Consider the following 16,982-nt stretch of genomic DNA (forward strand, 5'->3'; position numbering starts at 1 on the left):
AATTGACTTAAAAAAAAAATGAAATTCACTGAGGCTAATAGCCTTTTAAAACTTTGCTATACAATAAAACGATTATTGCATGAATATTATACAATTCCTGTTATTTGATTAGGTAAATATATGGTTTAATTGACTAATTAAAAACTGATATTTAATGTGGCTAACAGCCGAAGTGAATATCAAATTTTCAAAAGTCAGTAAAACGACATATTTCGTTGAAGTGAATATCAGTTTTTCAAAAGTCAATTCCGCCACTTATTTACCGAAACAAAATACAGTCATTGTTTTATTCCATCTTCCGAAATATTTACTACATAACAATTATTCACCGAAATTAGTTGTACACCAAACATGTGACCATCAATATACCTGTAAAAGCACGTGACGTTAGTGCGTTGACGAGCACTTTTCTTCGGGTGAAAAACTACTAGAAAATAACAAATGGAATAATACTAGTTACATAGTGTGCTAGTGACCTAATACGATAAATATGGGGTCAGTAAATTCCATATGGGGTTAGAGCAAAGCTAGTGACCAAATACGATATATATGGGTGTCATTAAATTAGCGAATCCCATATGGAATTTACTGTCCCCACATATATCGTATTAAGTCACTAACCCACTTTGTAACGAATTTATCTTACCGACTACTATAAGTATATTAACATAAAGAACCTACTTCCAATTGTCCATAAATGGACTAAAAACAAAAATAACAACTCGTTACCTTTAAATGTATTTTATGAATATATTTCACTCGTTCATCATCAGTCTATTGAAACCCGTCGGATTTTCCCTCGACGCCATGTTTTTTAATAGGGACGACACACCATTACTAACCGTGTATTGCAATAAGCCCTACCTTCTAAACATTTAACCAAACATATTCCTAGAAATGTATAGGAAGTAAGAGCAACTAATCATATTCGTAGAAATGTATAGGAGGTAAGATAATGTTGAATAGTATCCCTGGAATAAAAATACATTGGTCTCGCAAGCTCGTGCATTTTATAACATCTACTCGGGGATAATAGCCACATATATTCATACAATAAACCAATATTGAGCATTTGTTTATTTGACCCGAAAGTATTTATGTCGATGGTTTGGCCATAGATATAAAGCCATATATCTGTCGATCAATATCAAATAGATAACCAATTGGAAGAGTGTTTTATTTGCGGTATATAGTCGTTAAATTTTACGAACTTATCTATTTTATTTGGGTTTTGTATTCCTGCAGGTGAATATCATCTCTGCAATGATGCAATACTAATAGCCTTAGGTTGATCACATTAATTTTCGACGAACAATTCTACTATGACTTCTTTTTCTGATACAAATAAAACTGCATTAACCCGAGTATAAATTATAGTTTTTTACTTCATTTAATCCCCAATGGCTTTATAGTGACTTCGTGTATGTAGATCTGTCATTTAGGTTTACTTGTTTACAAGTAATTTTAACCCCCCCCCCCCCGGCGAGTACACACTTTCATTGATATTCATGTTTTTACATGTGAAGAATCGTGATTGTATGCTATGTTTTTTAATATTCACAGACTGTGAGTGTAATAATTGCTACATCATATACTGTACAAGAAAAGCTGTGTTAGTGAACGACATACAACACAAAGTTTTTGTCTCAGGTTTTTCTGATTTCCCGTATTTTAATAAACTGGAATTGTCAAGAGCAGAGTTTGCTCTTAGACCAGTTTAATTAGCGAAACTATTAGCCTGTAACATGATGAAGTGCATGTAGATACATGTGCTATTCACAAATTATTTACAGTATTTATTCATAAATGCGCATTTAATGTCATGTATTAAACTTTTAAATAAATTTAATGCTTGTTATCGGATGTCAATAAATACTTTTCGGCGAATAGCTTTTTAGTTTATTTGCTCCACACGAACGACATTCGTAGTACGGTAGTTCGTTCTACTTGAAAGTTGAAAATTGTTGGCTATTATATCTATGGTTTATAATGGTTTACTTTTATAAATTGTTATTTGGATGGAGAGTTGTCTCATTGGCACTTTCACCACATCTTCCTATATCTATTTGACCATAACATTTTGTCGTGTTTCCCTCCGGTGTAAACAATAAGATGATTTAACCACTTTCTCGTTTTAGTCAGATTTATTGTACATTAAATCTCTCTATTTCATGTTATACCTTTTTTTAAACACATTAAGTCACAAAATAACAACTACTTTATTGTAATATTGTCACATTTACAACACTTAATACATGTATATCACAATTAGAATCCAACTGGGAAAAGGGAAATTATTTAACCTTGATGTTATGAAGTCCAGTCATCACTGTTATTGAAACGTAGATCAGCAAAAGGCATACAGTATAGGACATTTTGGTGCTAAATTTCTAAATACGTTAATGATGAATCTATTAGACGGTTACCAAAAGAAGTATTTACAACTTAAATATATTTTTTTCATATTATTGTAGACAGCCACCAAACATATATTAATACAAAATATACAATTACCGTCGTTCAATCTATGAGATACCTTTGTTCGATACTTCCTTAATTGGCATCATATAAGACTATAATACGTTAACCGTATACTTGAAGTACTTATCTCGAGATGGAAGCATGAACATTTCAAAATTTCACTTAGAAGTAACTGATTTCATAGATATCCAAATGATGAACCCGTGTTGAATTTGAATGTGACAGAAACTATATTACAAGGAAAAGGGGAATCCGAAATTTCCTTATGGTTATAGATACTCGTTTGTTTGTCGAATATCTTATGTTGACATCTAGATGTCTTACTATTCTTTATTGTTGTAGTACTGTTGTCTCAGTTACGTACTTTAAGGAATCTTAAAATAACTATAAATTGTGATCATAGCTGTTGTAGGCTTCCTTAAATTTACACGGGATTTCAAAAATCTGATAAGATTCAGGAAAACGTCTGTTGATTTTGTACACTGGGAATGCTGAAAATAACGGAAGAACGCAAAAGGAATTCAAAACGGTTATATAATCTTCGATACTTGTGTTGATTTCTCAATAGCCTTTTGTATAAAAAAAAGTGCTAATAAGACAACTATCAACAGTGCATGGCGATCATTTAGGTATGATATATCAACACAGTACAATGATTCTGAATAACCAAGTGCAGGATATTTTACAAACAAAACATTAATAAATTAACCATGTGATCTTTACAGTCTGAAATAATAAATAAAACTTTCGTTCAACATAAATGATTCAGTTACCAAAATCATTTGACAAGAATTGTATATGATTACAGAAAACATAACAGGTTTGTACCGTAAAATGGTAATTGTACAGACAAAAAATGAGTACACCATCATTTTCATTAAAAAGTAATTTATCACCGGAAATTGATCAGATGTGATATGTTATCTTTCAAAGCACTATATATTTGATATTGACATAACTTCAAATCGCAGATTTGGCCTTTTTGTTTGGAATGTATGTGTCGTGGAACTACTCCGGGATCTAGGACGCGGGATAACCAATGTTTCCCCTAAAAATCTATTTATAGGTGAACCATTAAGATCAAACTTTACAAATCATTTGTAGTAGTGTAGTCTTACGTGAAACTATCTCTAGAGAAAACATCTCTGATCATAATCATTATTTTTAAATCTGTCTTGGAAAAATGTGGATAAGAACTAATCTTAGTATAAAATGTGAACAAAATGTTCCTCGATTTTTTTCTTCATACGTTTGGAGGTGTTTGGAGTGAGAGATAACAGTTATCAGTGCACTATCGGTTGCGTATGTTTTATTATCACTTGTCAGTAAATATGACTGATTTAATATTTGATTACTCGACTATTGCAATACATGTCATCGTTAAAATAGGGAAACTTGCGTTGATATTATAGAAAAATATTTCGCCAAAAAGTTTCGAGGTAAGGACATACACATTTGTGTTATTACACCTCCTTCGTATGATATGCTGAATAACAATGACAACAGTTCATCAATATAAATAGTTTTATCTGACTGTTGTCAAGGAAATCTGCTCAGTATGACAACTGTGTCGTTGACCTTCATGGTTACTGTAATGTGTACTTGAGAAGGTCATTCCTGGTCTGCTTGAACTTCTCTCTGTTATTCTGTATGAACACCGACATGCTAGAAAGAACTCTTTCCTGAATTTAGCTTAAAAATAAAAAAAAACAAAAACAAAAAACAACAATATAAACAATAAGCAGATATATAACTAAAAAGAATCTTAATACATAATAAAATCGGGTTGTCCATTCCTGAAGAAATAAAACAAAAACACTTATAAATGTTGGTTCACGGTCAAATTTGCCTGAGGGACTTGAAACCATAGCATCTTAATGGTTATAAAACATGTTCCGAAGAGCTGACAGTTGAAAACAAGTCATCAAATTCATGTTTTATAACCAACAGCAAAAATTCATTTAAAGAAAAGCTGTAAAAAATATAATGTTTTAACGACTTCATAATGCAAATGGTTGACCTTTGGTAGTTGCTTAAAGACATATTTGCTTGATGTGAATCATAGCCAGACGTGACCATTCACCATGTAAAAACAATATGCTTTGTAATGATTTGCTTGCGTGTTGGTTATTTTGTGTTTTATTGTACTATCTTGGAGCATGTTTTACTGTAGGATTTCACCTTTTGTCACGGTCTTTTTAAATTGTTATGGTTCAAATTTATCTTAGCCAAGAAATTTTGCGCTATAAAGAAAATCAAGAAGAAAGTTAATGTATGTAATAATTGCACACTTATTCAAACCCTCCATTTAATAAACAAGATATGACTTCGTGTAATCGTAAAAAAAGGACAACCCCAAAATATTTCACATTTGAACACGACGTTTTATGTAGAAAATAAACGGCAAGAAAGAAGTAGTGCATTTAAGGAGAAAACCATTTTCGGAATTTCCAAGAAATCAAATCAAACTTGGCGTCATTTACTTATAACAAATAACTTGTTCTGGCCGAGATAGATAAGACATGACAAGAACACATTCGATGATAAGTGTCATTCGGGAAGTTCAAGGTCAATTCGAGGGAAAAGAATGATATAACGACAACAATAATTGACAGTCTTCAACCAAAAGGAAGAAAAACATAGACACTTGCTGAAGAAATGTATAAGCGGACAGATGGATGCACCGAGAAACAAGAGTAAACCAATATGTCCCCTCCTTTAAAAAAAACTATTTTAAAACACAATGGATTAATATATCCTATTAAAAACACTAAGGCAGAAATTTCTTGATCATTCAAAACACCATTCACCAATAAAGTATATATCCTAAACCAATTAAAGAGCATGTTGTAACAAGGAAAGCACATGCTGCTTCCTTTTATTAGTTTTGATATGACATATCTATGACGAATGCCGTAGATAGAACTGATCTACCCTACCACATCATAAATATCTTCGCTTACATTTTGTTGTGTGATGATGATTGTATTTTCTCATTGATTTTTAGTGCATTTGTTATGCATGTTATGTTGGATGTTATTTTTCCTTCGTGTTTTTTTTTAATTGTGTATGTCTATTTTGAGAGGGTTTTTTCGGGGTGGTGTGGTAGTTTGTTGTAAGCGTTTTTGTCTTTTGATTATGGTGGTATTTAGTTCTAAAGCTGTTATCTTAGAAACACTAAATTCCTGTAGTTCGCTTTGGTACAAATAATATTTTTTAAAACTGAATATGATGACAAAAACAAATGTTTTAGCCAAATGACTGTGCAGAAATATGGAATAATTTAAAAACAAAATCATGATAAAATGGAATTTTTATTTATCTACTTGAAATCATTTGCGATGTCGTGACATATTATTGTTTTAACGAAGGAATTAACTGTCAGATTAAAATACTTGTGAAAGTTATAAATGAACAATAACCAACAGTTAAATGTCAGGATTCTTCGTAAACATGAAATTAGATATTGAAGCGCCTACTCAGTAATACAGATGTCTGTTTCTCGTCGCCTCTTCAGACCAATGTACAATGTTCCACATAAAAAAGCCGCCACAGATTTGTCTCATTTGCACTTTTAATGTGTTCGAAATTAACTTTTATCCATAGAACCTTTTTAGTACTTTTATCTAACATTCAACATCATTGTGTATTTACATATTTATCATGATAAAACTTTCGTGTGATGGAGCAATATAAAGTTTTTTTCTTCCAATGATATTTAGAAATAATTTTAAATGCATGTTTTAACCGTTACGCTTCAAGAGCAGTGTATGTTGCAAAAACAATCGTTTATTCAGAGCAGTGTAATTAGAACAAATGTCCTGGATGGATTTTAAAGTGAGATACTCTAACCAAATCTTTCATTTTTTGCCATTTTAGTATCTGAAAGCATGCAAGTTATTAATTTATAGGCGAGAAACTCAATGAAGCAAACCAGTATTCACAACACATGTGATTTTGATATCTATTGTTGCTCTAACGTGACCTGTTTGTTGACATGTCTCTGACAACCCCTAAAGTTTATAAAAAACACCTTTCATAACAAACATATAATTGTGGAATTTGAAAATACATATTTTTAATTCTTTGTTTAGGTATCCAAAAAATATAATACTGTGTTCATCAGGATAAAAACAAAATGCTTTAGCTATTTAATTTTAAAAAGTATAACAAAAATAACGAGCTCCGAACTAAAAACATAACAGTATAGATTTGATTTTTTCTTTTCGTATCTTCTACTTCTTTTGTTCACCTACCAATCTTACGATATATTTAAACAAGGAAACCATTTAGATATTAAATAGCGTGAGAGGGAAAACATGTGTGTTTTCATGTTTTGTTTAACCCCCATAGCAGGTCCGAGACCACAATTGTCTCAAAATGTATTTTTTAATGTAAATATGTGGCACGGCCTAAACTGACCCTAAATTTTTTACAGTCTTACTTGGCCTAAGACCCTTTTAAACTAATATAATATGTTAATTGTAACTTTTCTTTCCATTTAAAGTACATTCAATACATATGTAAGAATTATTTATAACCAAAAAGCTTTACAAATTTAAAATTACTGGAAAAAATTGCATCTTCATGTAAGGCCCCCTTCATTGAAAAACCTCAATTTTTAGGCGCAGGCTCATATACATTTTACTTTTGAATAATTATGCTAAGTCTGATAAATCAAATGAGTACTCTATTGCTTTAAGTACATAAATGATATATTAAGGCATTTAAAAAGTATTATTTTGCAATATTTTAATTTTTGAAGCCCCAAATGTTGATAGTTGAAATATTTCAATTTTAACATCAAAATTTAATACGCAAAGATGAGTATAGAATTTAACATATTGTCTATAATATATATCCTATTGTTATGAAACTTTGTAACCAGTGTTATAATTTATTAATCTGTAGTCATTCAAAGTTTTTATAAGATTGGTCAACTCTTTCTATCCTATTAGGTCCGAGACCACAATTGTCGTCCTTTGATTTTCGTTGTACAAATATAGTCCCTAGTGTTGACAGTGGGTTACTTGCCATTAATTTTTATAACTCTTCCAAATTTATTTCTCCATGTTTAATGTCTCAAATTGCAAGAAAGGGGGTGCAATTACACTGTAAAAAAATGTGGGTTCAGAATTTTAAAGGAAAGTAGTGATTTGGTCCAGCTGAAAAAGGTTGAAAAATAGCACTTCGGAAGCTGTCAAAAGATTTCAAGACGCCCTTAACATAAAATTGTCCATATTTTGAGTTAGAGCCGATGAAGTTTTCTATAATTTTGATACAATTTGTCCCAAAAGTAGTACAAATAAAGGCAACAGTAGTATACCGCTGTTCAAAATTCATAAATCCATGGACAAAAAACATAATCGGGGTAACAAACTAAAACCGAGGGAAACGCATTAAATATAAGAGAACAACGACATAACACTAAAATGTAACACACATAGACAAAATCCCACGAGAATAACAAATATAACATATATATATAACATCAAAACCAAATACATGAATTTGGGATAGACAAGTACCGTGACACGTCTTATCGCAATGTAAATTTACACTCAAAAATAAGAGAAAACAAACGACACAACGTTATAATGTAATACATACAGAAACGAACTATAATATAACAATGGCCATATTCCTGACTTGGTACAGGGCATTTTTAAAGGAAAAAATGGTGGGTTGAACCTGGTTTTGTGGCATGCCAAACCTCGCACTTTTATGGCCATGTGAAATATAACATCAAAATGACAACACAGGACTACAATATAAATAAATTGGAGAACACAATTGACAAAGAATCACACGAACAACAGCCAACAAAAGACAACAAGTTCAAAATTTTAATACGCCAGAAGTGTATTTTGTCCACACAAGACCTACGTGTGACGCCCAGATACAAAAGTTTGAAAGCCGAAACGAGTACAAAGCCGAACAGCATCGAGGACCAAAAGATCAAAAAGGTTGTGCCAAAAACGGCAAGGGTTTTCTGTTAGTTACCAGAAAATCCCTATAATTTAGAATAATTTATACTTTTGCAAACAGTAAATTTTATAAAATGAATATTCAAAAGATGTACATGATAAAACTGAAGTATTAACTAATTACAGGAAACAACTTAAATACATTTACATAACCAGACATTTGAAACACAAAAGTAGACACATCCGAATAAGTTTAAACCTCTACGCCAAGTGACGTCCTATTTGAAACTGAAAAATGACGAAAAAATGACGTCATTTGAATTTGTAAGGCAATAACAACGTATGGAAATTAGATGGGAGATTACTCGCAGTTACTAAATGCTAATTCCAAGGCAATAACAACGTATGGAAAATCATGTATCTGAAACTAAAATTCAATGTAAAACGTTATCATCAGTCGGATGACAACAAAGGTCTTTGCGCAATGATAAAATAGTACAACACACTGCAAAAATATCATTGAGAAAGCGCAGGTTGGATTTTTTTTATTTTTCATTTATCTTCTCAAAGAAATGCTCTACGAAATAATTGTGGTCTCGGACCAGCATATATTGTCTACTTATATTTGACATAAGATTTTGAAATTAGATGGGAGATTACTCGCAGTTACTAAAAGCTAATTCCAAGGCAATAACAACGTATGGAAAATCATGTATCTGAAACTAAAATTCAATGTAAAACGTTATCATCAGTCGGATGACAACAAAGGTCTTTGCGCAATGATAAAATATTGAACAAGATATGTCTGCCGTCGCATCTCAACTTTGTTTATCAATGATAAACTACAATAAACTTTAAATTAATGGACTTTCGTCATGTTGTTTTGTTTTTAGTTATTTTATTTGCATTAGGAATAATGAAATAATGAAATTATGTCATATTCGACTAGTTATTGTGTTTTCTTGTCTTTATTTAGAAAGGAAGAATAATCAAACTTATTTTTAAACCCGAAGATCTAATTGTGTTTAAGTATTTATCAGTTGAAATATAATTTCATTTTGATTGACATTTTATGGCGTAGTTCAACAACCTGTCAAATATGCAGGACATTATGAAAAGTAATGATGAATTTTTCTGAAAATTAGAGATAGACATTTTATAATAATTTTGATGCAATTAAAAACCGCCTCATCTCGTAGCAACGAAATAATAAAATATTAGAACTGTACTTACCACTCATAAAGTTATAAATGATTGGATTTGTGGAACTGTTCAGATAAGGCAACCAATGTGCAATGTAATTGTAAGCTCTAAAACCATTCTCTGGTATGGACTTGTGAACCCCTGCATACCTACAACATATATATATTATGCCTTTACACATAAATTCACAAAAATATTCTAAAAAAACAATATCTTAACCATTTGGATTCGATCATTTTAACTAAAAAGAAAATATTTCTTGATACTTAAAATAAAATGCTTTTTTAAAAAAAATAAAACCCAATATATTGGCACTTCGAAAGAGACATGAAAATCATACAGTGTATTACAGTTTGACGTAAACAACTATTGCATACGCAAATTAAAAATAAAAAGTCGCAGAAACCCAAAATGCTCATCTTAGAAAAGATGCAATAGTAAAAACCATCTTGATGTAATTCAATGGCTTATTGCCTTAACTTTATTTTAAACTTAGAATTAGTCATGCTATTCATTTTTGCACTTTACAGTTAATGTCTTTTGGAGATAATTGTAAAAGAAGTCTAAAATTGATCAAATAGTGTTGTTTTCGGGCATTGACTGCTACATTATCAAGAAGTTGATTCAGAAAATCAGCTTTGTTCACATATTTTACGATCTTTAAACAATTGAAAAACTGTTAATATTTTGTATAAATATAGGCAACAGTAATATACCGCTGTTCAAAACTCATAAATCTATGGACAAAAACAAAATCGGGGTAACAAGCTAAAACTGAGGGAAACGCATTAAATATTAGAGGAGAACAACGACACAACATTAAAATGTAACACACACAGCCACGGACTAAGCATTAGACAAAATCCGATGAGAATAACCAATATAACATCAAAACCAAATACATGAATTTGGGATAGGAAAGTACCGTGACACGTCTTATAGTAATGTGAATTCACACTCAAATATAGGAGAAAACAAACGACACAGCGGAAACACAACGTAAAAATATTACACACACAGAAACGAACTATGATATAACAATGGTCATTTTTTCCTGACTTGGTACAGGACATTTTTAAAGAAAAAAAATGGTGGATTGAACCTGGTTTTGTGGCATGCCTAACCTCGCACTTTGATGGCATTGTTAAATATAACATTAAAATGACAACATAATAATACAGGACTACAATACAAATAAATAGGAGAACATATTAGGCAAAGAAACACATGAATAATAGATAACAAAAGACATCAGGTTTAAAATTCATTACGTCAAAAACGCGCCTCGTCCAAACAATAAGATCATTATTGCCAAACAAACCGTGTAAAATAGGTGTAATGGTTTTGAAGGACAATGACCCATAAAAGGAGTTTCTTGATGAATTCGAAAATTTGACATATGTGTTTAATTCCGTTTCTCTATATCTGTTATAGTACGCGTATCCGAGATTATAGCGCAAAAATGGTGAAAATCGTTATTATAGGAGAATAAACAACTGATATAAGAAGTCGCCTAATACCCCAGTCCCACTAGGCCACGATCGCACTACGATCTGTAAAAAAAATGACAATTTTGATGATCGTAGTACGAGCGTGTAGATCGCAGTAAGGTCGTATCACGGTCGTGGTGAGGTCTTCAAGATCGTGATGAGCGTGGCCAACTTTGAACATGTTCAAAACAATCGTGGTGCGGTCGTGGCGAAATCAGGTCATAATAGAAGCGTAGTGAGAGCGCACTAAGATCGTAGTAAGATCGCGAAGGTCGCTGTACCATCGTAGCGAGAGCGTAGCGACAGCGTGATTCTATTCGGAAAAACTGCGGTACGATCTCACAGCGACGTTATTACGACCTTACTACGACCATCACGTTCTCACCGCGACCCAACTACGCTCCCACTACGACTATACCACGCTGTTCGCGCCCATAGTACGATTCTAGCACGCCCTTGCCGTCCTCATCACGCTCCTCTTACGACCTGTCTACGTTCATACTACGACCATCATTCTCATTGTCATTTTCACATAAAATATATTAAATCTCTCAAGGTTTTGTTTGTTTGTATGTAATTAGAACTTCTTTTTCATTTTCTCTAATGGCTCAACCATGATTCTCTTTTTTTATATAGATTATACTGTTGGTTTTCCCATTTGAATGATTTTACATTAGTAATTTTTGGTGCCCTTTGTAGCTTGCTGTTCGGTGTTGAAGCCCGTACCTGGGCCTATAATGGTTTACTTTTATAGATTGTTTCTTGGATGGAGAGTTGTCGCATTGGCACTCATACCACATCTTCCTATATCTATTGACACATCTGTGTCATCTCTGCTATCGTTCACTGAAATATCGTCATTTGAGCTTTATGGACTAGCAACAGGTTGTAATTTAGGTTGGATTGTTCGGTCCGACATGATCATCTCTGCTTGATCAGGCCTTGAAGTCATAAAACTTTCGAGTCAGTTTTTTGTACTCAAAAATCAAACAATCAAAATACTGGATTTCATGTTTCGAGCATGATTTTTGTGCTCCGAGCACTGAACAATTTTTTATCACTTTAACCCAAGGATTCGTTACTATCAGAGCTCCCTCTGGCTCTACATCAACCCCTACCTCCACGCCCACGTGTTCTAGTAGATTTTGGTGGAATGACTGTATTGTTTCCGAGAAATCTACGTATTAATCAGAAATGGAAGGAATGGAACTGTATTGATATTGACGTTATTGCTGAGAACGCAGTAAGATCGCGGTATGAACGTAGTATAATCGTGATAAGAACGTGCTATAATCGCAGTAGAAGCGTGTTAAGATCGTGTTGTAATCGGATAACTCGTGGAATGGTCGTAGTGAGAACGTGATGAGCGTAGAAAGATCTTGACAAGCGTAGTGAGGTCGCAGAATAAGCGCGGTGAGAACGTGGTATAATCGTAGTGGGATCGTTGTAGAAGCGTAATGAGAACGTAGCAGGATCGTGAAAGCAACGAAAATTTACATTTTCATGCCGCTCATACCGCGACCTCACCACGATCTAAATTTATTTTAGATCGCGGTGAGCGTGGTGCGATCGTGGTCTAGTGGGACTGGGGCTTAACGATTGCAATGATGTTGATTTATTTGTAGATCCTATCGTACTGACCATAATGGCTATTTATAGTTTCTATTAATAATCTCAATTTTTCGCCAAAAATACTTAAACCAGGTAAAAAGCTCATTGCAAAGTTAAACTGTTAAGGTTTCTCCTCATATACAGTTTAAACCAAAATATGCATATATGCATAATTTGCCTCAAGGGGACATTTCAGAGACATATTATCTTATTTTTCTGAAAATATCAGTTGATATATGATTTCACCTTAATCACTTTTATCATATGTACGTTTGCTCTTACTGTTTCATTTTTCAGATATATTTTTAGAACCAAAGATATAAGCTAAATCTGCAGTATAAATTTTTCACTCTTATCATTCAAAACGAAATGAGAATAATTTGCCTAACACACCATTTGCCAAGCTTCAAATCATTTGGCTAACTGGTATCAGAGGTGGAGGTTAAATCTACTGTCAATTGTTTACATAACCGATTGAATATGTTCAAGTATTACATGTGCAGTGTTATGATAATTGTTTCATCAAGGTTAAGACACTGAAACAAAATCAAATATTGTTGTATCGTATTTCTTCACTATCTGATTTTCTTGCGTTTAATTAATTTTGATAATTAAATTGCACATATTACGTAACAAACAATAAACGTATTTAATTATCGTTTTTTAAAATATCAATGCAATGTAATGAACATAGAGAAGATGACTGACTGACTATTCGAAAATATTCAATTAACTTTTGTTACGGACATTTAACCAATTGCTGTCCGCTTGTATCTGTAATGTTTGAAGCATCCAGCATAAATGGCGATGCACAGTTCCAAAATGCAGATGAGAAAATAACACGATCGATTGTAAGAGGAATATATTTTACAAGAGGTGTTCGTCTATAACATACTTTTAAGACCATCTTATTTGTTGGTAATTACGACTGAAACAGATACTTCTTTACAAGATTGAGATTTTTTTTTATATGCAATAAAGAAAGGGAATCCTATCTGAAAGCAATTTCATATTCTTCGCATGTTGTTTTACATGCTTTATATACGTCAAAAAGAGGGAATAAAAGGCTGTGTTTGTATGAATTAATTCTATAATGAGCCAATGTCATAAAAAGATATCTTAGTTAAAGTAATTAAACATGTAAATTTATAATAATAACCATTTTGGCTTCTCTACTTCCTTTCATTAGTTTTGATTACCTACCATGAAATAAAAAAAAAACGCAATCATTTAAAAGCTATCTGATCATCGTAAAAGATTTGTCTCAATTATTCAACGATTGCAGCGCCTTAATATAAGACAAAATGGTTTTATCATTACAGATGCAGTTTCCCATATTTAAAACTCATCATGCCAATCGTTTTGTCGGAACATCAATCCTAACAGGTGCGCAAATTTGAAAACAGGCGTAACATAGTCAATCCATTCTTGATACATAAAACAGCGAGGACAAAAACTAAGCATGATTAATCGTCCAGGTTTTTTCTCAATAGAAGAAAGAAAGTAAATTATAGAGATGTGTAGGTATATATTAAATTGCATTACAATCCGCTACCAATTTTGACAGAAAAACAGATTTACTGTATTCTAGAGCTTATCACATATGAACTAAAGAGGCGTCTAAAAAAATGAAATTGATGTATGCCCATTTTGCAATCTATCAGTCAATATTTGACTTGGGCTCTATTTTGTAATCAGCAGAAACATATTAAAATAAAAAAAAAAACTTGTTGAACGGTTCATAATTTATTCCACGGAAACTGTTTTGGCAGCCGGCCACTAACTGCCGGACTTCACCTTCTTAACAAGTGGATTTTCCCCTCGAAAAAAAAAGCACACAATGTACTTCTTGTGACGGTTGATTATTTTCCGTCTGAGCAAAGTGTATAAAATATATACTTGTTCATATTGGAAATGTCTTAATTATGTAACTTGTTAATATATTTGCAGTCTGTGTAGGTTTAATGAACCAAACCCAAACTTAGTATTGACAATGGACAATAATAAATTAATCACTATAAAATAAAAAAATATATATATATATAACTTATCAGTTGTATATATATACATTTCATTTATAATCTCGATTCAATATTAACAACAAAATCTTTGGAATTATAAATATAGCGACCCTTGCTTCAGCTACATGTGGATTTCTTCAGTTATCGGATATCATATGTTCAATCCTCGTCCGGGGCAAACCAAGGACTTGAAAAAAGCTATTTGTGATTCGTTAAAAATCCGATTCGTCGTGTTAATATAAGACAAAGCAGAGTCTATATTCACAGTATCAGGTTTATCCTGCACATGCATTTATTTTACCACTGAACCATTCTTTTAAAATCGTGCCTTTTTTTAATCAACGAAAATGGAGAAATGATGTAATGGATATATATTCCCAATTAATACTGCTTTTATTTGTAGTAAAATATAATTTTTGTGATTTATATTTACTAATAAAAAGGTTACGAGTATGTTGCGTAGACCAGACCAGATACTTATTAGAAACAACAAGAACATTTGTTTATAGCTAACTGATGGTCGCACTTATTGCTGGCACAATGTGAAACATTTCAAATAAGGATCTTGTCGATGCTGTGCAAAACATGTACTTTTAAAAATTTATTGTTTACTAAAAAGCTTGTTTGTTGGAAGAAATCAGAAACTTGTCCCATGGCTAGCGAAAGCTTTTAACACGAGCCTTTAATTTGTACTAATGTTTACTATAAACAGTAATTACATCTGGTATTGATTACTATATAAATGGTAAGACTACACTGAAATAAAACGATGTTGTTTTAAAAGAAATGATATCCAAATAATTTTGTAAGATTTATTTTAAAGTTACAAACATCGAATAACATTCGTGTTCTTTCAATGATTAGTAGGTCTTGGTATTTATTGTATAAGATGGTTGGTATTTATCGTATAAGATGGTAAATAGAATATTAAATGTCCGTCTGTATCAACTAACTTCAATCCTATATGTATGAAGAATTTCATCGGATATTTTCTTAATCGAGTACAAAACAATAATGTGTACAATATTGCAGCAAATAGATTGAAAGCTATTGCTATCTCACATTTTTTAGGCTCAAGCATTACTCACCTGAGTATATTTAACAAATGAACTGGAAAGTAACATACAGCAAAAGCCACAACAACCGATATCAACATTTGTGCCGCTTTACGTCTTGCTGCAAGCTGGTCATTAGCTATATTCATCTTCTTACTCTCCATCATTGGTCTGGAGGATGCTGTAACTATTGACAAGAAGATTTGAATAACAGCAATGATAACAATAAGAAAGAGTTAAACTCTAATGTTGATCATACCAAATTTGCAGCTATCTAGCCAACGAGACTGATCAAATATATATAAGATGACTTCTAAGGTGATACATTTTCAAATTGTTTTTAAATGAAGAGTCAAGTTATCGACTCAATATTACCATGTTCTTTATCAATAGGAAATGCAATGTCCACAAATATTGTACTGAGAACTTAATAGTTTACACGCTTACTCTTTTCCCTGGACTATTAAACATCGATCTGTATTGAGATCGTGAAATTTCAAAGAGATTGTAATTTCATATAAAAATATACTGGATGTTTTAATCTAAATAGATGTATTACTTTTGAACAGCGCTATACTACTGTTGTCTTTTATATATAAGTACAGCTTATATACTACTGTTGTCTTTTATATATAAGTACAGCTTCTATACTACTGTTGTCTTTTATATATAAGTACAACAAACTATCAAACTCTTTAAAGTTTCCCTTTGAAACTATGAATACCAGAAAATTTAAAACGGACGCAACATAAATGGTACAGGGGATTTTTCGTCTTTATCTTTGAGTGAGGAAAAAAATTATATTAGAACACACTTACTTTCTTTGGTTACATCTTCTGACATCAGACTCGGACTTCTCTTGAACTGAATTTTAATGTGCGTATTGTTATTCGTTTACTTTTCTACATTGGCTAGAGGTATAGGGGGAGGGTTGAGATCTCACAAACATGTTTAACCCCGCCGCATTTATGCGCCTGTCCCAAGTCAGGAGCCTCTGGCCTTTGTTAGTCTTGTATTATTTTAATTTTAGTTTCTTGTGTACAATTTGGAAATTAGTATGGCGTTCATTATCACTGAACTAGTATATATTTGTTTAGGGGCCAGTTGAAGGACGCCTCCGGGTGCGGGAATTTCTCGCTACATTGAAGACCTGTTGGTGACCTTCTGTTGTTGTTTTTTTCTATGGTCGGGTTG

General features: G+C 32.3%; 1 protein-coding gene across 3 annotated transcripts in view; it reads right to left on the reverse strand.

Annotated features, from left to right (window-relative positions):
* Positions 1–2,199: 2,199 nt before the first annotated feature.
* LOC143052265 (orexin receptor type 2-like) overlaps positions 2,200–16,982 on the reverse strand; it is a 98,073-nt gene continuing 83,290 nt past the window's right edge. For all 3 annotated transcript variants that reach the window (XM_076225276.1, XM_076225256.1, XM_076225265.1), the window contains 3 exons: positions 15,822–15,975; positions 9,642–9,760; positions 2,200–4,173 (listed from right to left, as the gene is read on the reverse strand). In XM_076225276.1, the coding sequence (XP_076081391.1) occupies positions 4,007–4,173; positions 9,642–9,760; positions 15,822–15,975 (440 nt within the window). In that variant the 3' untranslated portion in view covers positions 2,200–4,006. The remainder of the gene's footprint in view (positions 4,174–9,641; positions 9,761–15,821; positions 15,976–16,982) is intronic.

Source organism: Mytilus galloprovincialis, chromosome 1, assembly GCF_965363235.1.
Source record: "Mytilus galloprovincialis chromosome 1, xbMytGall1.hap1.1, whole genome shotgun sequence".
NCBI classification, from domain to species: domain Eukaryota; kingdom Metazoa; phylum Mollusca; class Bivalvia; order Mytilida; family Mytilidae; genus Mytilus; species Mytilus galloprovincialis.